Below are 23,910 nucleotides of genomic sequence, written 5' to 3' on the forward strand. Positions count from 1 at the left end.
GTAAGTGTGGGTTTCTGCAGATTCATAATGTGTGTGTAAGTGTGGGTTTCTGCAGATTCATAATGTGATTGTAAGTGTGGGTTTCTGCAGATTCATAATGTGTGTGTAAGTGTGGGTTTCTGCAGATTCATAATGTGTGTGTAAGTGTGGGTTTCTGCTGATTCATAATGTGATTGTAAGTGTGGGTTTCTGCAGATTCATAATGTGATTGTAAGTGTGGGTTTCTGCAGATTCATAATGTGTTTGTAAGTGTGGGTTTCTGCTGATTCATAATGTGATTGTAAGTGTGGGTTTCTGCAGATTCATAATGTGTGTGTAAGTGTGGGTTTCTGCAGATTCATAATGTGATTGTAAGTGTGGGTTTCTGCAGATTCATAATGTGATTGTAAGTGTGGGTTTCTGCAGATTCATAATGTGATTGTAAGTGTGGGTTTCTGCAGATTCATAATGTGTGTGTAAGTGTGGGTTTCTGCAGATTCATAATGTGATTGTAAGTGTGGGTTTCTGCAGATTCATAATGTGATTGTAAGTGTGGATTTCTGCAGATTCATAATGTGTGTGTAAGTGTGGGTTTCTGCAGATTCATAATGTGATTGTAAGTGTGGGTTTCTGCAGATTCATAATGTGTGTGTAAGTGTGGGTTTCTGCAGATTCATAATGTGATTGTAAGTGTGGGTTTCTGCAGATTCATAATGTGATTGTAAGTGTGGGTTTCTGCAGATTCATAATGTGATTGTAAGTGTGGGTTTCTGCAGATTCATAATGTGTTGTAAGTGTGGGTTTCTGCAGATTCATAATGTGATTGTAAGTGTGGGTTTCTGCAGATTCATAATGTGATTGTAAGTGTGGGTTTCTGCAGATTCATAATGTGATTGTAAGTGTGGGTTTCTGCAGATTCATAATGTGATTGTAAGTGTGGGTTTCTGCAGATTCATAATGTGTGTGTAAGTGTGGGTTTCTGCAGATTCATAATGTGTGTGTAAGTGTGGGTTTCTGCTGATTCATAATGTGATTGTAAGTGTGGGTTTCTGCAGATTCATAATGTGATTGTAAGTGTGGGTTTCTGCAGATTCATAATGTGTGTAAGTGTGGGTTTCTGCTGATTCATAATGTGATTGTAAGTGTGGGTTTCTGCAGATTCATAATGTGATTGTAAGTGTGGGTTTCTGCAGATTCATAATGTGTGTAAGTGTGGGTTTCTGCAGATTCATAATGTGTTGTAAGTGTGGGTTTCTGCAGATTCATAATGTGTGTTTAAGTGTGGGTTTCTGCAGATTCATAATGTGTGTGTAAGTGTGGGTTTCTGCAGATTCATAATGTGATTGTAAGTGTGGGTTTCTGCAGATTCATAATGTGTGTGTAAGTGTGGGTTTCTGCAGATTCATAATGTGTGTGTAAGTGTGGGTTTCTGCAGATTCATAATGTGTGTGTAAGTGTGGGTTTCTGCAGATTCATAATGTGATTGTAAGTGTGGGTTTCTGCAGATTCATAATGTGTGTAAGTGTGGGTTTCTGCAGATTCATAATGTGTGTGTAAGTGTGGGTTTCTGCAGATTCATAATGTGTTGTAAGTGTGGGTTTCTGCAGATTCATAATGTGATTGTAAGTGTGGGTTTCTGCAGATTCATAATGTGTGTGTAAGTGTGGGTTTCTGCAGATTCATAATGTGATTGTAAGTGTGGGTTTCTGCAGATTCATAATGTGATTGTAAGTGTGGGTTTCTGCAGATTCATAATGTGAAAGTGTGGGTTTCTGCAGATTCATAATGTGTTGTAAGTGTGGGTTTCTGCAGATTCATAATGTGTGATTGTAAGTGTGGGTTTCTGCAGATTCATAATGTGATTGTAAGTGTGGGTTTCTGCAGATTCATAATGTGATTGTAAGTGTGGGTTTCTGCAGATTCATAATGTGTGTAAGTGTTTCTGCAATAATGTGGGTTTCTGCAGATTCATAATGTGATTGTAAGTAAGTGTGGGTTTCTGCAGATTCATAATGTGATTGTAAGTGTGGGTTTCTGCAGATTAATAATGTGTGTGTAAGTGTGGGTTTCTGCAGATTCATAATGTGATTGTAAGTGTGGGTTTCTGCAGATTCATAATGTGATTGTAAGTGTGGGTTTCTGCTGATTCATGATTTGATTGTAAGTGTGGGTTTCTGCAGATTCATAATGTGATTGTACGTGTGGTTTTCTGCTGATTCATAATTTTATTGTAAGTGTGGGTTTCTGTAGTTTCATAATGTGTGTGTAACTGTGGGTTTCTGCTGATTCATAATTTTATTGTAAGTGTGGGTTTCTGTAGATTCATAATGTGTGTGTAACTGTGGGTTTCTGCTGATTCATAATGTGTGTGTAAGTGTGGGTTTCTGCTGATTCATAATGTGATTGTAAGTGTGGGTTTCTGCAGATTCATAATGTGATTGTAAGTGTGGGTTTCTGCAGATTCATAATGTGATTGTAAGTGTGGGTTTCTGCAGATTCATAATGTGTGTGTAAGTGTGGGTTTCTGCAGATTCATAATGTGATTGTAAGTGTGGGTTTCTGCAGATTCATAATGTGTGTGTAAGTGTGGGTTTCTGCAGATTCATAATGTGATTGTAAGTGTGGGTTTCTGCAGATTCATAATGTGATTGTAAGTGTGGGTTTCTGCAGATTCATAATGTGTGTGTAAGTGTGGGTTTCTGCAGATTCATAATGTGATTGTAAGTGTGGGTTTCTGCAGATTCATAATGTGATTGTAAGTGTGGATTTCTGCAGATTCATAATGTGATTGTAAGTGTGGGTTTCTGCAGATTCATAATGTGATTGTAAGTGTGGGTTTCTGCAGATTCATAATGTGATTGTTTCTGCAGATTCAAATGTGTGGGGTTTCTGCAGATTCATAATGTGTTGTAAGTGTGGGTTTCTGCAGATTCATAATGTGTGTGTAAGTGTGGGTTTTCTGCAGATTCATAATGTGATTGTAAGTGTGGGTTTCTGCAGATTCATAATGTGATTGTAAGTGTGGGTTTCTGCAGATTCATAATGTGATTGTAAGTGTGGGTTTCTGCAGATTCATAATGTGTGTTGTAAGTGTGGGTTTCTGCAGATTCATAATGTGTTGTAAGTGTGGGTTTCTGCAGATTCATAATGTGATTGTAAGTGTGGGTTTCTGCAGATTCATAATGTGTTGTAAGTGTGGGTTTCTGCAGATTCATAATGTGATTGTAAGTGTTTTTCTGCAGATTCATAATGTGATTGTAAGTGTGGGTTTCTGCAGATTCATAATGTGTTGTAAGTGTGGGTTTCTGCAGATTCATAATGTGATTGTAAGTGTGGGTTTCTGCAGATTCATAATGTGATTGTAAGTGTGGGTTTCTGCAGATTCATAATGTGTGTGTAAGTGTGGGTTTCTGCAGATTCATAATGTGATTGTAAGTGTGGGTTTCTGCAGATTCATAATGTGTGTGTAAGTGGGTTTCTGGATTCATAATGTTTCTGCAGATTCATAATGTGATTGTAAGTGTGGGTTTCTGCAGATTCATAATGTGATTGTAAGTGTGGGTTTCTGCAGATTCATAATGTGATTGTAAGTGTGGGTTTCTGCAGATTCATAATGTGTTGTAAGTGTGGGTTTCTGCAGATTCATAATGTGATTGTAAGTGTGGGTTTCTGCAGATTCATAATGTGTGTAAGTGTGGGTTTCTGCAGATTCATAATGTGTTGTAAGTGTGGGTTTCTGCAGATTCATAATGTGATTGTAAGTGTGGGTTTCTGCAGATTCATAATGTGATTGTAAGTGTGGGTTTCTGCAGATTCATAATGTGATTGTAAGTGTGGGTTTCTGCAGATTCATAATGTGTGTGTAAGTGTGGGTTTCTGCAGATTCATAATGTGTTGTAAGTGTGGGTTTCTGCAGATTCATAATGTGATTGTAAGTGTGGGTTTCTGCAGATTCATAATGTGTGTGTAAGTGTGGGTTTCTGCAGATTCATAATGTGATTGTAAGTGTGGGTTTCTGCGATTCATAATGTGTGTGTAAGTGTGGGTTTCTGCAGATTCATAATGTGTGTGTAAGTGTGGGTTTCTGCAGATTCATAATGTGTATTGTAAGTGTGGGTTTCTGCAGATTCATAATGTGATTGTAAGTGTGGGTTTCTGCAGATTCATAATGTGATTGTAAGTGTGGGTTTCTGCAGATTCATAATGTGTTTGTAAGTGTGGGTTTCTGCAGATTCATAATGTGATTGTAAGTGTGGGTTTCTGCAGATTCATAATGTGATTGTAAGTGTGGGTTTCTGCAGATTCATAATGTGATTGTAAGTGTGGGTTTCTGCAGATTCATAATGTGATTGTAAGTGTGGGTTTCTGCAGATTCATAATGTGATTGTAAGTGTGGGTTTCTGCAGATTCATAATGTGAGTGTAAGTGTGGGTTTCTGCAGATTCATAATGTGTGTGTAACTGTGGGTTTCTGCTGATTCATAATGTGATTATAAGTGTGGGTTTCTGCTGATTCATAATGTGATTGTAAGTGTGGGTTTCTGCAGATTCATAATGTGTGTGTAAGTGTGGGTTTCTGCAGATTCATAATGTGATTGTAAGTGTGGGTTTCTGCAGATTCATAATGTGTGTGTAAGTGTGGGTTTCTGCAGATTCATAATGTGTGTGTAAGTGTGGGTTTCTGCTGATTCATAATGTGATTGTAAGTGTGGGTTTCTGCAGATTCATAATGTGTTGTAAGTGTGGGTTTCTGCAGATTCATAATGTTGTAAGTGTGGGTTTCTGCAGATTCATAATGTGATTGTAAGTGTGGGTTTCTGCAGATTCATAATGTGATTGTAAGTGTGGGTTTCTGCAGATTCATAATGTGATTGTAAGTGTGGGTTTCTGCAGATTCATAATGTGTTGTAAGTGTGGGTTTCTGCAGATTCATAATGTGATTGTAAGTGTGGGTTTCTGCAGATTCATAATGTGATTGTAAGTGTGGGTTTCTGCAGATTCATAATGTGTGTAAGTGTGGGTTTCTGCTGATTCATAATGTGTGTGTAAGTGTGGGTTTCTGCTGATTCATAATGTGATTGTAAGTGTGGGTTTCTGCAGATTCATAATGTGTGTGTAAGTGTGGGTTTCTGCTGATTCATAATGTGATTGTAAGTGTGGGTTTCTGCAGATTCATAATGTGATTGTAAGTGTGGGTTTCTGCAGATTCATAATGTGTGTAAGTGTGGGTTTCTGCTGATTCATAATGTGATTGTAAGTGTGGGTTTCTGCAGATTCATAATGTGTGTGTAAGTGTGGGTTTCTGCAGATTCATAATGTGATTGTAAGTGTGGGTTTCTGCAGATTCATAATGTGATTGTAAGTGTGGGTTTCTGCAGATTCATAATGTGATTGTAAGTGTGGGTTTCTGCAGATTCATAATATGTGTGTAAGTGTGGGTTTCTGCAGATTCATAATGTGATTGTAAGTGTGGGTTTCTGCAGATTCATAATGTGATTGTAAGTGTGGGTTTCTGCAGATTCATAATGTGTGTGTAAGTGTGGGTTTCTGCAGATTCATAATGTGTGTGTAAGTGTGGGTTTCTGCAGATTCATAATGTGATTGTAAGTGTGGGTTTCTGCAGATTCATAATGTGATTGTAAGTGTGGGTTTCTGCAGATTCATAATGTAAGTGTGGGTTTCTGTAAATGTGTGTGTTTTCTGCAGATTCATAATGTGTTTGTAAGTGTGGGTTTCTGCAGATTCATAATGTGTGTGTAAGTGTGGGTTTCTGCAGATTCATAATATGACTGTAAGTATGGTTTCTGCAGATTCATAATGTGTTTGTAAGTGTGGGTTTCTGCAGATTCATAATGTGATTGTAAGTGTGGGTTTTTGCAGATTCATAATGTGTGTGTAAGTGTGGGTTTCAGCAGATTCATAATTTGTGTGTATGTGTGGGTTTAGGCAGATTCATAATGTGTATGTAAGTGTGGGTTTCTGCAGATTCATAATGTGTTTGTAAGTGTGGGTTTCTGCAGATTCATAATGTCTGTGTAAGTGTGGGTTTCTGCAGATTCATAATGTGTGTATAAGTGTGGCTTTCTGCAGATTCATAATGTGTGTGTAAGTGTGGGTTTCTGCAGATTCATAATGTGTGTTTAAGTGTGGGTTTCTGCAGATTCATAATGTGTGTGTAAGTGTGGGTTTCTGCAGATTCATAATGTGTAAGTGTGGGTTTCTGTAAGTGTGTGGTTTCTGCAGATTCATAATGTGTTGTGTAAGTGTGGGTTTCTGCAGAGTCATAATGTGTGTGTAAGTGTGGGTTTCTGCAGATTCATAATGTGTGTGTGTGGGTTTCTGCAGATTCATAATGTGTGTGTGTGGGTTTCTGCAGATTCATGATGTGTGTGTAAGTGTGGGTTTCTGCAGATTCATAATGTGATTGCACGTGTGGGTTTCTGCTGATTCATAATGTGTTTGTAAGTGTGGGTTTCTGCAGATTCATAATGTGTGTGTAAGTGTGGGTTTGTGCAGATTCATAATGTGTGTGTAAGTGTGGTTTTCTGCAGATTCATAATGTGAGTGTAAGTGTGGGTTTCTGCAGATTCATAATGTGTGTGTAAGTGTGGGTTTCTGCAGATTCATAATGTGATTGTAAGTGTGGGTTTCTGCAGATTCATAATGTGATTGTAAGTGTGGGTTTCTGCAGATTCATAATGTGATTGTAAGTGTGGGTTTCTGCAGATTCATAATGTGTGTAAGTGTGGGTTTCTGCAGATTCATAATGTGATTGTAAGTGTGGGTTTCTGCAGATTCATAATGTGATTGTAAGTGTGGGTTTCTGCAGATTCATAATGTGATTGTAAGTGTGGGTTTCTGCAGATTCATAATGTGATTGTAAGTGTGGGTTTCTGCAGATTCATAATGTGTGTTGTGGGTTTCTGCAGATTCATAATGTGTGTAAGGTTTTCTGCAGATTCATAATGTGATTGTAAGTGTGGGTTTCTGCAGATTCATAATGTGATTGTAAGTGTGGGTTTCTGCAGATTCATAATGTGTGTGTAAGTGTGGGTTTCTGCAGATTCATAATGTGTGTAAGTGTGGGTTTCTGCAGATTCATAATGTGTGTGTAAGTGTGGGTTTCTGCAGATTCATAATGTGTTGTAATTGTTTCTGCAGATTCAAATGTGTGTAAGTGTTTTCTGCAGATTCATAATGTGATTGTAAGTGTGGGTTTTCTGCAGATTCATAATGTGTTGTAAGTGTGGGTTTCTGCAGATTCATAATGTGATTGTAAGTGTGGGTTTCTGCAGATTCATAATGTGTGTGTAAGTGTGGGTTTCTGCAGATTCATAATGTGATTGTAAGTGTGGGTTTCTGCAGATTCATAATGTGTGTGTAAGTGTGGGTTTCTGCAGATTCATAATGTGATTGTAAGTGTGGGTTTCTGCAGATTCATAATGTGTGTTGTAAGTGTGGGTTTCTGCAGATTCATAATGTGTGTGTAAGTGTGGGTTTCTGCAGATTCATAATGTGTGTGTAAGTGTGGGTTTCTGCAGATTCATAATGTGATTGTAAGTGTGGGTTTCTGCAGATTCATAATGTGATTGTAAGTGTGGGTTTCTGCAGATTCATAATGTGTTGTAAGTGTGGGTTTCTGCAGATTCATAATGTGCAGATTCATAATGTGATTGTAAGTGTGGGTTTCTGCAGATTCATAATGTGTGTGTAAGTGTGGGTTTCTGCAGATTCATAATGTGATGTGTAAGTGTGGGTTTCTGCAGATTCATAATGTGTGTGTAAGTGTGGGTTTCTGCAGATTCATAATGTGTGTGTAAGTGTGGGTTTCTGCAGATTCATAATGTGTGTTTAAGTGTGGGTTTCTGCAGATTCATAATGTGTTCATAATGTGTAAGTGTGGGTTTCTGCAGATTCATAATGTGTGTTGTAAGTGTGGGTTTCTGCAGATTCATAATGTGATTGTAAGTGTGGGTTTCTGCAGATTCATAATGTGATTGTAAGTGTGGGTTTCTGCAGATTCATAATGTGTGTGTAAGTGTGGGTTTCTGCAGATTCATAATGTGATGTAGATTCATAATGTGTGTAAGTTTTCTGCAGATTCATAATGTGTGTGTAAGTGGGTTTCTTTCTGCAGATTCATAATGTGATTGTAAGTGTGGGTTTCTGCAGATTCATAATGTGTTGTAAGTGTGGGTTTCTGCAGATTCATAATGTGATTGTAAGTGTGGGTTTCTGCAGATTCATAATGTGTTGTAAGTGTGGGTTTCTGCAGATTCATAATGTGATTGTAAGTGTGGGTTTCTGCAGATTCATAATGTGATGTGTAAGTGTGGGTTTCTGCAGATTCATAATGTGTGTAAGTGTGGGTTTCTGCAGATTCATAATGTGTGTGTAAGTGTGGGTTTCTGCAGATTCATAATGTGATTGTAAGTGTGGGTTTCTGCAGATTCATAATGTGATTGTAAGTGTGGGTTTCTGCAGATTCATAATGTGTGTGTAAGTGTGGGTTTCTGCAGATTCATAATGTGATTGTAAGTGTGGGTTTCTGCAGATTCATAATGTGTTTGTAAGTGTGGGTTTCTGCAGATTCATAATGTGATTGTAAGTGTGGGTTTCTGCAGATTCATAATGTGATTGTAAGTGTGGGTTTCTGCAGATTCATAATGTGATTGTAAGTGTGGGTTTCTGCAGATTCATAATGTGTGTGTAAGTGTGGGTTTCTGCTGATTCATAATGTGATTGTAAGTGTGGGTTTCTGCAGATTCATAATGTGATTGTAAGTGTGGGTTTCTGCAGATTCATAATGTGTGTAAGTGTGGGTTTCTGCAGATTCATAATGTGTTGTAAGTGTGGGTTTCTGCAGATTCATAATGTGTGTAAGTGTGGGTTTCTGCAGATTCATAATGTGTGTGTAAGTGTGGGTTTCTGCAGATTCATAATGTGATTGTAAGTGTGGGTTTCTGCAGATTCATAATGTGTGTGTAAGTGTGGGTTTCTGCAGATTCATAATGTGATTGTAAGTGTGGGTTTCTGCAGATTCATAATGTGTGTGTAAGTGTGGGTTTCTGCAGATTCATAATGTGATTGTAAGTGTGGGTTTCTGCAGATTCATAATGTGTGTGTAAGTGTGGGTTTCTGCAGATTCATAATGTGATTGTAAGTGTGGGTTTCTGCAGATTCATAATGTGATTGTAAGTGTGGGTTTCTGCAGATTCATAATGTGTGTAAGTGTGGGTTTCTGCAGATTCATAATGTGATTGTAAGTGTGGGTTTCTGCAGATTCATAATGTGATTGTAAGTGTGGGTTTCTGCAGATTCATAATGTGATTGTAAGTGTGGGTTTCTGCAGATTCATAATGTGATTGTAAGTGTGGGTTTCTGCAGATTCATAATGTGTGTGTAAGTGTGGGTTTCTGCAGATTCATAATGTGATTGTAAGTGTGGGTTTCTGCAGATTCATAATGTGTGTGTAAGTGTGGGTTTCTGCAGATTCATAATGTGTGTGGGTTTCTGCAGATTCATAATGTGATTGTAAGTGTGGGTTTCTGCAGATTCATAATGTGATTGTAAGTGTGGGTTTCTGCAGATTCATAATGTGATTGTAAGTGTGGGTTTCTGCAGATTCATAATGTGATTGTAAGTGTGGGTTTCTGCAGATTCATAATGTGATTGTAAGTGTGGGTTTCTGCAGATTCATAATGTGATTGTAAGTGTGGGTTTCTGCAGATTCATAATGTGATTGTAAGTGTGGGTTTCTGCAGATTCATAATGTGTGTTGTAAGTGTGGGTTTCTGCAGATTCATAATGTGATGTAAGTGTGGGTTTCTGCAGATTCATAATGTGATTGTAAGTGTGGGTTTCTGCAGATTCATAATGTGATTGTAAGTGTGGGTTTCTGCAGATTCATAATGTGATTGTAAGTGTGGGTTTCTGCAGATTCATAATGTGATTGTAAGTGTGGGTTTCTGCAGATTCATAATGTGTGTGTAAGTGTGGGTTTCTGCAGATTCATAATGTGATTGTAAGTGTGGGTTTCTGCAGATTCATAATGTGATGTGTAAGTGTGTGTAAGTGTGGGTTTCTGCAGATTCATAATGTGATTGTAAGTGTGGGTTTCTGCAGATTCATAATGTGTGTGTAAGTGTGGGTTTCTGCAGATTCATAATGTGATTGTAAGTGTGGGTTTCTGCAGATTCATAATGTGATTGTAAGTGTGGGTTTCTGCAGATTCATAATGTGATTGTAAGTGTGGGTTTCTGCAGATTCATAATGTGATTGTAAGTGTGGGTTTCTGCAGATTCATAATGTGATTGTAAGTGTGGGTTTCTGCAGATTCATAATGTGTTGTAAGTGTGGGTTTCTGCAGATTCATAATGTGATTATAAGTGTGGGTTTCTGCTGATTCATAATGTGATTGTAAGTGTGGGTTTCTGCAGATTCATAATGTGTGTGTAAGTGTGGGTTTCTGCAGATTCATAATGTGATTGTAAGTGTGGGTTTCTGCAGATTCATAATGTGTGTGTAAGTGTGGGTTTCTGCAGATTCATAATGTGTGTGTAAGTGTGGGTTTCTGCAGATTCATAATGTGATTGTAAGTGTGGGTTTCTGCAGATTCATAATGTGATTGTAAGTGTGGGTTTCTGCAGATTCATAATGTGTGTGTAAGTGTGGGTTTCTGCAGATTCATAATGTGATTGTAAGTGTGGGTTTCTGCAGATTCATAATGTGTGTGTAAGTGTGGGTTTCTGCAGATTCATAATGTGATTGTAAGTGTGGGTTTCTGCAGATTCATAATGTGATTGTACGTGTGGGTTTCTGCTGATTCATAATGTGTTTGTAAGTGTGGGTTTCTGCAGATTCATAATGTGTGTGTAAGTGTGGGTTTCTGCAGATTCATAATGTGTGTGTAAGTGTGGGTTTCTGCAGAGTCATAATGTGTGTGTGTGGGTTTCTGCAGATTCATAATGTGTGTGTGTGGGTTTCTGCAGATTCATAATGTGTTCTGTAAGTGTGGGTTTCTGCAGATTCATAATGTGTGTGTAAGTGTGGGTTTCTGCAGATTCATAATGTGGGTTTCTGTGATAAGTGTGGGGGTTTCTGCAGATTCATAATGTGATTGTAAGTGTGGGTTTCTGCAGATTCATAATGTGATTGTAAGTGTGGGTTTCTGCAGATTCATAATGTGATTGTAAGTGTGGGTTTCTGCAGATTCATAATGTGTGTGTAAGTGTGGGTTTCTGCAGATTCATAATGTGTTGTAAGTGTGGGTTTCTGCAGATTCATAATGTGATTGTAAGTGTGGGTTTCTGCAGATTCATAATGTGATTGTAAGTGTGGGTTTCTGCAGATTCATAATGTGATTGTAAGTGTGGGTTTCTGCAGATTCATAATGTGATTGTTTCTGCAATTCATAATGTGGGGGTTTCTGCAGATTCATAATGTGTGTGTAAGTGTGGGTTTCTGCAGATTCATAATGTGTTGTAAGTGTGGGTTTCTGCAGATTCATAATGTGATTGTAAGTGTGGGTTTCTGCAGATTCATAATGTGTGTAAGTGTGGGTTTTTCTGCAGATTCATAATGTGTGTGTAAGTGTGGGTTTCTGCAGATTCATAATGTGTGTGTAAGTGTGGGTTTCTGCAGATTCATAATGTGTTGTAAGTGTGGGTTTCTGCAGATTCATAATGTGATTGTAAGTGTGGGTTTCTGCAGATTCATAATGTGTGTGTAAGTGTGGGTTTCTGCAGATTCATAATGTGATTGTAAGTGTGGGTTTCTGCAGATTCATAATGTGTGTGTAAGTGTGGGTTTCTGCAGATTCATAATGTGATTGTAAGTGTGGGTTTCTGCAGATTCATAATGTGATTGTAAGTGTGGGTTTCTGCAGATTCATAATGTGTGTGTGTGGGTTTCTGCAGATTCATAATGTGATTGTAAGTGTGGGTTTCTGCAGATTCATAATGTGATTGTAAGTGTGGGTTTCTGCAGATTCATAATGTGATTTTCTGTTCAAATGTGTGTGGTTTCTGCAGATTCATAATGTGATTGTAAGTGTGGGTTTCTGCAGATTCATAATGTGATTGTAAGTGTGGGTTTCTGCAGATTCATAATGTGTGTGTAAGTGTGGGTTTCTGCTGATTCATAATGTGTGTGTAAGTGTGGGTTTCTGCAGATTCATAATGTGATTGTAAGTGTGGGTTTCTGCAGATTCATAATGTGTTTGTAAGTGTGGGTTTCTGCAGATTCATAATGTGATTGTAAGTGTGGGTTTCTGCAGATTCATAATGTGATTGTAAGTGTGGGTTTCTGCTGATTCATAATGTGATTGTAAGTGTGGGTTTCTGCAGATTCATAATGTGATTGTAAGTGTGGGTTTCTGCAGATTCATAATGTGATTGTAAGTGTGGGTTTCTGCAGATTCATAATGTGTGTGGGTTTCTGCAGATTCATAATGTGTGTGTGTGGGTTTCTGCAGATTCATAATGTGTGTGTAAGTGTGGGTTTCTGCAGATTCATAATGTGTGTGTAAGTGTGGGTTTCTGCAGATTCATAATGTGATTGTAAGTGTGGGTTTCTGCAGATTCATAATGTGATTGCACGTGTGGGTTTCTGCAGATTCATAATGTGATTGTAAGTGTGGGTTTCTGCAGATTCATAATGTGTGTAAGTGTGGGTTTCTGCAGATTCATAATGTGTGTGTAAGTGTGGGTTTCTGCAGATTCATAATGTGATTGTAAGTGTGGGTTTCTGCAGATTCATAATGTGATTGTAAGTGTGGGTTTCTGCAGATTCATAATGTGATTGTAAGTGTGGGTTTCTGCAGATTCATAATGTGTGTGTAAGTGTGGGTTTCTGCAGATTCATAATGTGTGTGTAAGTGTGGGTTTCTGCAGATTCATAATGTGATTGTAAGTTTTTCTGCAGATTCATAATGTGATTGTAAGTGTGGGTTTCTGCAGATTCATAATGTGATTGTAAGTGTGGGTTTCTGCAGATTCATAATGTGATTGTAAGTGTGGGTTTCTGCAGATTCATAATGTGTTGTAACTGTGGGTTTCTGCTGATCATATAATGTGTGTGTAAGTGTAAGTGGGTTTCTGCTGATTCATAATGTGATTGTAAGTGTGGGTTTCTGCAGATTCATAATGTGATTGTAAGTGTGGGTTTCTGCAGATTCATAATGTGATTGTAAGTGTGGGTTTCTGCAGATTCATAATGTGTTGTAAGTGTGGGTTTCTGCAGATTCATAATGTGATTGTAAGTGTGGGTTTCTGCAGATTCATAATGTGATTGTAAGTGTGGGTTTCTGCAGATTCATAATGTGATTGTAAGTGTGGGTTTCTGCAGATTCATAATGTGATTGTAAGTGTGGGTTTCTGCAGATTCATAATGTGATTGTAAGTGTGGGTTTCTGCAGATTCATAATGTGATTGTAAGTGTGGGTTTCTGCAGATTCATAATGTGTGTAAGTGTGGGTTTCTGCAGATTCATAATGTGATTGTAAGTGTGGGTTTCTGCAGATTCATAATGTGATTGTAAGTGTGGGTTTCTGCAGATTCATAATGTGTGTGTAAGTGTGGGTTTCTGCAGATTCATAATGTGATTGTAAGTGTGGGTTTCTGCAGATTCATAATGTGATTGTAAGTGTGGGTTTCTGCAGATTCATAATGTGTTTGTAAGTGTGGGTTTCTGCAGATTCATAATGTGATTGTAAGTGTGGGTTTCTGCAGATTCATAATGTGATTGTAAGTGTGGGTTTCTGCAGATTCATAATGTGATTAAGTAAGTGTGGGTTTCTGCAGATTCATAATGTGTTGTAAGTGTGGGTTTCTGCAGATTCATAATGTGTGTGTAAGTGTGGGTTTCTGCAGATTCATAATGTGATTGTAAGTGTGGGTTTCTGCAGATTCATAATGTGATTGTAAGTGTGGGTTTCTGCAGATTCATAATGTGATTGTAAGTGTGGGTTTCTGCAGATTCATAATGTGATTGTAAGTGTGGGTTTCTGCAGATTCATAATGTGATTGTAAGTGTGGGTTTCTGCAGATTCATAATGTGATTGTAAGTGTGGGTTTCTGCAGATTCATAATGTGTGTAAGTGTGGGTTTCTGCAGATTCATAATGTGATTGTAAGTGTGGGTTTCTGCAGATTCATAATGTGATTGTAAGTGTGGGTTTCTGCAGATTCATAATGTGATGTGTAAGTGTGGGTTTCTGCAGATTCATAATGTGATTGTAAGTGTGGGTTTCTGCAGATTCATAATGTGATTGTAAGTGTGGGTTTCTGCAGATTCATAATGTGATTGTAAGTGTGGGTTTCTGCAGATTCATAATGTGATTGTAAGTGTGGGTTTCTGCAGATTCATAATGTGATGTAAGTGTTTTCTGCAGATTCATAATGTGATTGTAAGTGTGGGTTTCTGCAGATTCATAATGTGATTGTAAGTGTGGGTTTCTGCAGATTCATAATGTGATGTAAGTGTGGGTTTCTGCAGATTCATAATGTGTGTGTAAGTGTGGGTTTCTGCAGATTCATAATGTGATTGTAAGTGTGGGTTTCTGCAGATTCATAATGTGATTGTAAGTGTGGGTTTCTGCAGATTCATAATGTGTTGTAAGTAAGTGTGGGTTTTTCTGCAGATTCATAATGTGATTGTAAGTGTGGGTTTCTGCAGATTCATAATGTGATTGTAAGTGTGGGTTTCTGCAGATTCATAATGTGATTGTAAGTGTGGGTTTCTGCAGATTCATAATGTGTGTGTAAGTGTGGGTTTCTGCAGATTCATAATGTGATTGTAAGTGTGGGTTTCTGCAGATTCATAATGTGATTGTAAGTGTGGGTTTCTGCAGATTCATAATGTGTTGTAAGTGTGGGTTTCTGCAGATTCATAATGTGTTGTAAGTGTGGGTTTCTGCAGATTCATAATGTGTTCATAATGTGTAAGTGTGGGTTTCTGCAGATTCATAATGTGATTGTAAGTGTGGGTTTCTGCTGATTCATAATGTGATCAAGTGTGGGTTTCTGCAGATTCATAATGTGTGTGTAAGTGTGGGTTTCTGCAGATTCATAATGTGATTGTAAGTGTGGGTTTCTGCAGATTCATAATGTGATTGTAAGTGTGGGTTTCTGCAGATTCATAATGTGATTGTAAGTGTGGGTTTTCTGCAGATTCATAATGTGTTGTAAGTGTGGGTTTCTGCAGATTCATAATGTGATTGTAAGTGTGGGTTTCTGCAGATTCATAATGTGTGTGTAAGTGTGGGTTTCTGCAGATTCATAATGTGATTGTAAGTGTGGGTTTCTGCAGATTCATAATGTGATTGTAAGTGTGGGTTTCTGCTGATTCATAATTTGATTGTAAGTGTGGGTTTCTGCAGATTCATAATGTGTGTGTAACTGTGGGTTTCTGCTGATTCATAATGTGTGTGTAAGTGTGGGTTTCTGCTGATTCATAATGTGATTGTAAGTGTGGGTTTCTGCAGATTCATAATGTGATTGTAAGTGTGGGTTTCTGCAGATTCATAATGTGATTGTAAGTGTGGGTTTCTGCAGATTCATAATGTGTGTGTAAGTGTGGGTTTCTGCTGATTCATAATGTGATTGTAAGTGTGGGTTTCTGCTGATTCATAATGTGATTGTAAGTATGGGTTTCTGCAGATTCATAATGTGTGTGTAAGTGTGGGTTTCTGCAGATTCATAATGTAATTGTAAGTGTGGGTTTCTGCAGATTCATAATGTGTGTGTAAGTGTGGGTTTCTGCAGATTCATAATGTGATTGTAAGTGTGGGTTTCTGCAGATTCATAATGTGTGTGTAAGTGTGGGTTTCTGCAGATTCATAATGTGATTGTAAGTGTGGGTTTCTGCAGATTCATAATGTGATTGTAAGTGTGGGTTTCTGCAGATTCATAATGTGTTGTAAGTGTGGGTTTCTGCAGATTCATAATGTGATTGTAAGTGTGGGTTTCTGCAGATTCATAATGTGATTGTAAGTGTGTTTCTGCAGATTCATAATGTGTTGTAAGTGTTTTCTGCAGATTCATAATGTGATTGTAAGTGTGGGTTTCTGCAGATTCATAATGTTTCTGCTGCAGATTCATAATGTGATTGTAAGTGTGGGTTTCTGCAGATTCATAATGTGATTGTAAGTGTGGGTTTCTGCAGATTCATAATGTGTGTAAGTGTGGGTTTCTGCAGATTCATAATGTGTGTGTAAGTGTTTTCTGCAGATTCATAATGTGATTGTAAGTGTGGGTTTCTGCAGATTCATAATGTGATTGTAAGTGTGGGTTTCTGCAGATTCATAATGTGTGTGTAAGTGTGGGTTTCTGCAGATTCATAATGTGTGTGTAAGTGTGGGTTTCTGCAGATTCATAATGTGTGTGTAAGTGTGGGTTTCTGCAGATTCATAATGTGATTGTAAGTGTGGGTTTCTGCAGATTCATAATGTGATTGTAAGTGTGGGTTTCTGCTGATTCATAATGTGATTGTAAGTGTGGGTTTCTGCAGATTCATATGTTTGTGTAAGTGTGGGTTTCTGCTGATTCATAATGTGATTGTAAGTGTGGGTTTCTGCAGATTCATAATGTGTTTAAGTGTGGGTTTCTGCAGATTCATAATGTGTTGTAAGTGTGGGTTTCTGCAGATTCATAATGTGATTGTAAGTGTGGGTTTCTGCAGATTCATAATGTGTGTAAGTGTGGGTTTCTGCAGATTCATAATGTGATTGTAAGTGTGGGTTTCTGCAGATTCATAATGTGATTGTAAGTGTGGGTTTCTGCAGATTCATAATGTGTGTTGTAAGTGTGGGTTTCTGCAGATTCATAATGTGATTGTAAGTGTGGGTTTCTGCAGATTCATAATGTGATTGTAAGTGTGGGTTTCTGCAGATTCATAATGTGATTGTAAGTGTGGGTTTCTGCAGATTCATAATGTGATTGTAAGTGTGGGTTTCTGCAGATTCATAATGTGATTGTAAGTGTGGGGGTTTCTGCAGATTCATAATGTGATTGTAAGTGTGGGTTTCTGCAGATTCATAATGTGATTGTAAGTGTGGGTTTCTGCAGATTCATAATGTGATTGTAAGTGTGGGTTTCTGCAGATTCATAATGTGATTGTAAGTGTGGGTTTCTGCAGATTCATAATGTGATGTGTAAGTGTGGGTTTCTGCAGATTCATAATGTGTGTGTAAGTGTGGGTTTCTGCAGATTCATAATGTGATTGTAAGTGTGGGTTTCTGCAGATTCATAATGTGTGTGTAAGTGTGGGTTTCTGCAGATTCATAATGTGATTGTAAGTGTGGGTTTCTGCAGATTCATAATGTGTTTGTAAGTGTGGGTTTCTGCAGATTCATAATGTGATTGTAAGTGTGGGTTTCTGCAGATTCATAATGTGATTGTAAGTGTGGGTTTCTGCAGATTCATAATGTGATTGTAAGTGTGGGTTTCTGCAGATTCATAATGTGTGTGTAAGTGTGGGTTTCTGCAGATTCATAATGTGATTGTAAGTGTGGGTTTCTGCAGATTCATAATGTGTTGTAAGTGTGGGTTTCTGCAGATTCATAATGTGATTGTAAGTGTGGGTTTCTGCAGATTCATAATGTGTTGTAAGTGTGGGTTTCTGCAGATTCATAATGTGATTGTAAGTGTGGGTTTCTGCAGATTCATAATGTGATTGTAAGTGTGGGTTTCTGCAGATTCATAATGTGATTGTAAGTGTGGGTTTCTGCAGATTCATAATGTGATTGTAAGTGTGGGTTTCTGCAGATTCATAATGTGTTGTAAGTGTGGGTTTCTGCAGATTCATAATGTGATTGTAAGTGTGGGTTTCTGCAGATTCATAATGTGATTGTAAGTGTGGGTTTCTGCAGATTCATAATGTGTGGGGTTTCTGCAGATTCATAATGTGTTGTAAGTGTGGGTTTCTGCAGATTCATAATGTGTTGTAAGTGTGGGTTTCTGCAGATTCATAATGTGATTGTAAGTGTGGGTTTCTGCAGATTCATAATGTGTGTGTAAGTGTGGGTTTCTGCAGATTCATAATGTGATTGTAAGTGTGGGTTTCTGCAGATTCATAATGTGTTGTAAGTGTGGGTTTCTGCAGATTCATAATGTGATTGTAAGTGTGGGTTTCTGCAGATTCATAATGTGATTGTAAGTGTGGGTTTCTGCAGATTCATAATGTGTTTGTAAGTGTGGGTTTCTGCAGATTCATAATGTGTGTGTAAGTGTGGGTTTCTGCAGATTCATAATGTGATTGTAAGTGTGGGTTTCTGCAGATTCATAATGTGTGTGTAAGTGTGGGTTTCTGCAGATTCATAATGTGATTGTAAGTGTGGGTTTCTGCAGATTCATAATGTGATTGTAAGTGTGGGTTTCTGCAGATTCATAATGTGATTGTAAGTGTGGGTTTCTGCAGATTCATAATGTGTGTGTAAGTGTGGGTTTCTGCAGATTCATAATGTGTTGTAAGTGTGGGTTTCTGCAGATTCATAATGTGATTGTAAGTGTGGGTTTCTGCAGATTCATAATGTGATTGTAAGTGTGGGTTTCTGCAGATTCATAATGTGATTGTAAGTGTGGGTTTCTGCAGATTCATAATGTGATTGTAAGTGTGGGTTTCTGCAGATTCATAATGTGATTGTAAGTGTGGGTTTCTGCAGATTCATAATGTGATTGTAAGTGTGGGTTTCTGCAGATTCATAATGTGTGTGTGTAAGTGTGGGTTTCTGCAGATTCATAATGTGTGTGTAAGTGTGGGTTTCTGCAGATTCATAATGTGTTGTAAGTGTGGGTTTCTGCAGATTCATAATGTGATTGTAAGTGTGGGTTTCTGCAGATTCATAATGTGTTGTAAGTGTGGGTTTCTGCAGATTCATAATGTGATTGTAAGTGTGGGTTTCTGCAGATTCATAATGTGATTGTAAGTGTGGGTTTCTGCAGATTCATAATGTGATTGTAAGTGTGGGTTTCTGCAGATTCATAATGTGTTTGTAAGTGTGGGTTTTTCTGCAGATTCATAATGTGATTGTAAGTGTGGGTTTCTGCAGATTCATAATGTGTGTAAGTGTGGGTTTCTGCAGATTCATAATGTGTGTGTAAGTGTGGGTTTCTGCAGATTCATAATGTGTTGTAAGTGTGGGTTTCTGCAGATTCATAATGTGATTGTAAGTGTGGGTTTCTGCAGATTCATAATGTGATTGTAAGTGTGGGTTTCTGCAGATTCATAATGTGATTGTAAGTGTGGGTTTCTGCAGATTCATAATGTGATTGTAAGTGTGGGTTTCTGCAGATTCATAATGTGTTGTAAGTGTGGGTTTCTGCAGATTCATAATGTGATTGTAAGTGTGGGTTTCTGCAGATTCATAATGTGGGTTTCTGTAAATGTGATTGTGTAAGTGTGGGTTTCTGCAGATTCATAATGTGATTGTAAGTGTGGGTTTCTGCAGATTCATAATGTGTGTGTAAGTGTGGGTTTCTGCAGATTCATAATGTGATTGTAAGTGTGGGTTTCTGCAGATTCATAATGTGATTGTAAGTGTGGGTTTCTGCAGATTCATAATGTGTTGTAAGTGTGGGTTTCTGCAGATTCATAATGTGATTGTAAGTGTGGGTTTCTGCAGATTCATAATGTGATTGTAAGTGTGGGTTTCTGCAGATTCATAATGTGATTGTAAGTGTGGGTTTCTGCAGATTCATAATGTGTGTGTAAGTGTGGGTTTCTGCAGATTCATAATGTGATTGTAAGTGTGGGTTTCTGCAGATTCATAATGTGTTGTAAGTGTGGGTTTCTGCAGATTCATAATGTGATTGTAAGTGTGGGTTTCTGCAGATTCATAATGTGATTGTAAGTGTGGGTTTCTGCAGATTCATAATGTGATTGTAAGTGTGGGTTTCTGCAGATTCATAATGTGTTGTAAGTGTGGGTTTCTGCAGATTCATAATGTGATTGTAAGTGTGGGTTTCTGCAGATTCATAATGTGATTGTAAGTGTGGGTTTCTGCAGATTCATAATGTGTGTGTAAGTGTGGGTTTCTGCAGATTCATAATGTGTGTGTAAGTGTGGGTTTCTGCAGATTCATAATGTGGTAAGTTTCTGCAGATTCATAATGTGATTGTAAGTGTGGGTTTCTGCAGATTCATAATGTGATTGTAAGTGTGGGTTTCTGCAGATTCATAATGTGATTGTAAGTGTGGGTTTCTGCAGATTCATAATGTGTGTGTAAGTGTGGGTTTCTGCAGATTCATAATGTGATTGTAAGTGTGGGTTTCTGCAGATTCATAATGTGATTGTGTAAGTGTGGGTTTCTGCAGATTCATAATGTGTGTGTAAGTGTGGGTTTCTGCAGATTCATAATGTGATTGTAAGTGTGGGTTTCTGATTCATAATGTGTTGTAAGTGTGGGTTTCTGCAGATTCATAATGTGATTGTAAGTGTGGGTTTCTGCAGATTCATAATGTGTTGTAAGTGTGGGTTTCTGCAGATTCATAATGTGTTGTAAGTGTGGGTTTCTGCAGATTCATAATGTGATTGTAAGTGTGGGTTTCTGCAGATTCATAATGTGATTGTAAGTGTGGGTTTCTGCAGATTCATAATGTGATTGTAAGTGTGGGTTTCTGCAGATTCATAATGTGTGTTGTAAGTGTGGGTTTCTGCAGATTCATAATGTGATTGTAAGTGTGTTTCTGCAGATTCATAATGTGTGTGTAAGTGTGGGTTTCTGCAGATTCATAATGTGATTGTAAGTGTGGGTTTCTGCAGATTCATAATGTGTTTGTAAGTGTGGGTTTCTGCAGATTCATAATGTGTGTGTAAGTGTGGGTTTCTGCTGATTCATAATGTGATTGTAAGTGTGGGTTTCTGCAGATTCATAATGTGATTGTAAGTGTGGGTTTCTGCAGATTCATAATGTGTGTGTAAGTGTGTGTAAGTGTTGGTTACCAGGTGAAGGCTGTGCAGGGGCTGCAGTTTGTGGGAGGTTTGCAGAGGCGAGCTGGGAACTAGTGAAGCATGTTTTCTGTTGTGTGTATTTAGCTGTGTGTGTATTTAGCTGTGTGTGTGTATTTCACTGTGTGTGTGTTTTTCCCTGAGTGTGTGTATTTCCCTGAGTGTGTATTAAGCTGTGTGTGTATTTAGCTGTATGTGTGTAATTTGCTATGTGTGTGTATTTTGCTGTGTGTGTGTGTGTATTTCCTGTGTGTGTGTATTTCACTGTGTGTGTGTGTGTATTTCTGTGTGTGTGTGTGTATTTCTCTGTGTGTGTTTATTTCGCTGTGTGTGTGTGTATTTCGCTGTGTGTGTGTATTTACCTGAGTGTGTATTAAGCTGTGTGTATATTTCGCTGTGTGTGTGTGTATTTCGCTGTGTGTGTGTGTGTATTTACCAGATGAAGTCAGTGCAGTGGCTGCAGAAGGTGGGCTGTTTGAAGAAGCGAGCAGTGAACTGGTGGTCCTTGACCTCGATGATCCTCTTGTGTTTCAGCGCCCCCTTCCTCTGGAACACTGGCACCCTGGGAGGGGGGGTGAGGGGGGAGGGCAGGGGAGAGGCCCCAGGGGTGGCCTCGGGGGAGGCCAGGGTCAGGGGGGAGAGGGAGGGGGACGGGGACACGGGAGTAGACATGCTTCCTGGAGGGATGGGAGGAGAGGGGAAAGGAGAGGTGATGGCGAGGAGGGATAGGAGGAGAGGGGAAAGAGGGAGAGAGAGGAGGGTAGAGGACAGATGGAGATGAAATGGGTGGATAGTAGTAAGCGAGAGAGAGAGAGAGTGAGAGAGAGAGAGAGAGCGGGAGGGAGAGAGAGCGAGAGACAGAGAGAAAGAGAGAGAGAGAGAGAGAGAGAGAGAGAGAGAGCGAGAGAGAGAGAGAGAGAGAGAGAGAGAGAGAGAAAGAGAGAGAGAGAGCGAGAGAGAGAGAGAGCGAGGAGAGAGATATATTTTAGATAGAGAGAGCGAGAGACAGAGAGAAAGAGCGAGAGAGATAGAGAGAGAGAGATTGAGTGAGAGAGAGAGAGAGAGAGAGCGGGAGAGAGAGAGCGAGAGACAGAGAGAAAGAGAGAGAGAGCGAGAGAGAGAGAGAGCGAGAGAGAGAGAGAGAGAGAGAGAGAGAGCGGAGAGAGAGAGAGCGAGAGACAGAGACAAAGAGAGAGAGAGAGAGAGCAAGAGAGAGAGAGAGAGAGAGAGAGCAAGAGAGAGAGAGAGATTGAGTGAGAGAGAGAGAGAGAGAGAAAGTGAGAGCGGGAGAGTGAGAGCGGGAGAGAGAGAGCGAGAGACAGAGAGAAAGAGAGAGAGAGAGAGAGAGAGAGAGAGAGAGAGAGAGAGAGAGAGAGAGATTGAGTGAGAGAGAGAGAGAGAGAGAGCGAGAGCGGGAGAGAGAGAGCGAGAGACAGAGAGAAAGAGCGAGAGAGAGAGAGAGAGAGAGAGAGAGAGAGAGAGAGAGAGAGAGAGAGAGAGATTGAGTGAGAGAGAGAGAGAGAGAGAGAGAGAGAGAGAGAGCGAGAGAGAGAGAAAGAATAAAAGGACCCAGACAGGGGACAGAGGGATGAGCAGAGGGAGAGGGAGGGAGAATGTATAAAAAGGAGAGAGGTTAATTCACACATTGAGACAGAGCTCTCCTCAGAGACCCAGAGACACAGAACAATTAGTGAAATTCACACTGTGTCCCACATATGTCCCACTTCATACTCGATCGCTTTCTCTCTCTCACCCCATCTATCCTCATCGCCACGCCAACTGCAACCTCCCACATTCCCCTGACAACCAAACACCCTGAGTTGCCCTGACAACCAAACACCCTTATCACATGTCAACTGCACCTCCTGTTGCACCCCCCCACCCCCCACACTACTCCAATATTAGAACTGGTACCCTCTCTGTCCTTGTCTCCTTCCTCTTTATCCTGATTTGATATTGTGTTAATTTCTCCATAAAAGTTTGGACTGTATTCTCATGCACAGTCTATATGAGTCAAAAGTGAGGAAATGTGAAATATTTAACTGAGAGAAGAGGAGTAGCAGACTGCTAAATGATAAATGAAACCACAACAGAGATTGAATGAATAAGTAAATAAGCCGAGAGCGTACAGCATAGCAAACAGGACCTGTTGAAATGATTATGGCACACCGGAAGATGGAGGAAATCGATCCAATTGGTGAATACCAGAGACAGGGAGGGCTGAAAGAACACAGAAACAGAACAAACAAATAGAAGAAAAAAAGGAAATCCTCAACAAATAAGGAACAGAGTGGAAAGCTGTGTGGAGATAGAAGTGGAAGGAGAGAGGGAGAAACAAAGAGAAAGAGAGAGACATTACCTGTATTTGTGGTTGTTTGGGCTGACAGACTTGATCAAAGAGCAGGCTTCTCCTCTTCCTCTCCCCCTCTCTTTATCTCTCCTCCTTTGACAGGCAGCCTGCTATCGCTCTGAAGCTGTCGCTGGTCACGTCAAAAAAGAAAAAGTGAAGGAAAGAGAGAGGCAAGTGGTGGCAGGGAGGAAGAGCTGGGAAAAAGAGCTGCCTACAAAAAAAGAGCAAGTAACAAGGGATGAGATTGAAGCTTTCCAAGAACGAGAGAAGACAGAGGAGTGGACTGCTATGTATCTGTTAAGTTAACCCACACAGGGTGAAGAGGGAGAAGAGATGGAGAGATGGAAATCTCTTTTCAAGATTCATTCTGTTTTACCAAGAGGAAGACGGGATAGGAGAGAGAGGAGAGAATGAGAGGAGGGAGGGAGGGAGTGGGGGGGGGGATAGGCAGCAATTCATTTTGAAATCTGGGTTACATCTCTCTGGAGAGAGACAAAGCGAGAGAGCAAGTGATGGAGGGAGAAGAAGGGGGGCCATTTTGCCACCATCACTATGGACTAACACCGACCAACAGTCTAACACTTCTCACAGTGACAGACTGATAGAGAGGAAGGAGTAAGACAGACGGATGCTCTTG

At 39.2% G+C, this 23,910-nt stretch overlaps 1 protein-coding gene across 1 annotated transcript in view; it reads right to left on the reverse strand.

The window, feature by feature from the left end:
• Positions 1-23,631, reverse strand: part of LOC112240612 (protein kinase C alpha type-like) — a 100,404-nt gene extending 76,773 nt beyond the window's left edge. The window contains exons 1-2 of the mRNA XM_042305028.1: positions 23,283-23,631; positions 21,360-21,600 (exon numbers count right to left, since the gene is read on the reverse strand). Of these exons, the coding sequence (XP_042160962.1) occupies positions 21,360-21,595 (236 nt within the window). The 5' untranslated portion in view covers positions 21,596-21,600; positions 23,283-23,631. The remainder of the gene's footprint in view (positions 1-21,359; positions 21,601-23,282) is intronic.
• Positions 23,632-23,910: the final 279 nt, after the last annotated feature.

The sequence above is a fragment of the Oncorhynchus tshawytscha genome, linkage group LG23, assembly GCF_018296145.1.
Source record: "Oncorhynchus tshawytscha isolate Ot180627B linkage group LG23, Otsh_v2.0, whole genome shotgun sequence".
Lineage (NCBI taxonomy): Eukaryota > Metazoa > Chordata > Actinopteri > Salmoniformes > Salmonidae > Oncorhynchus > Oncorhynchus tshawytscha.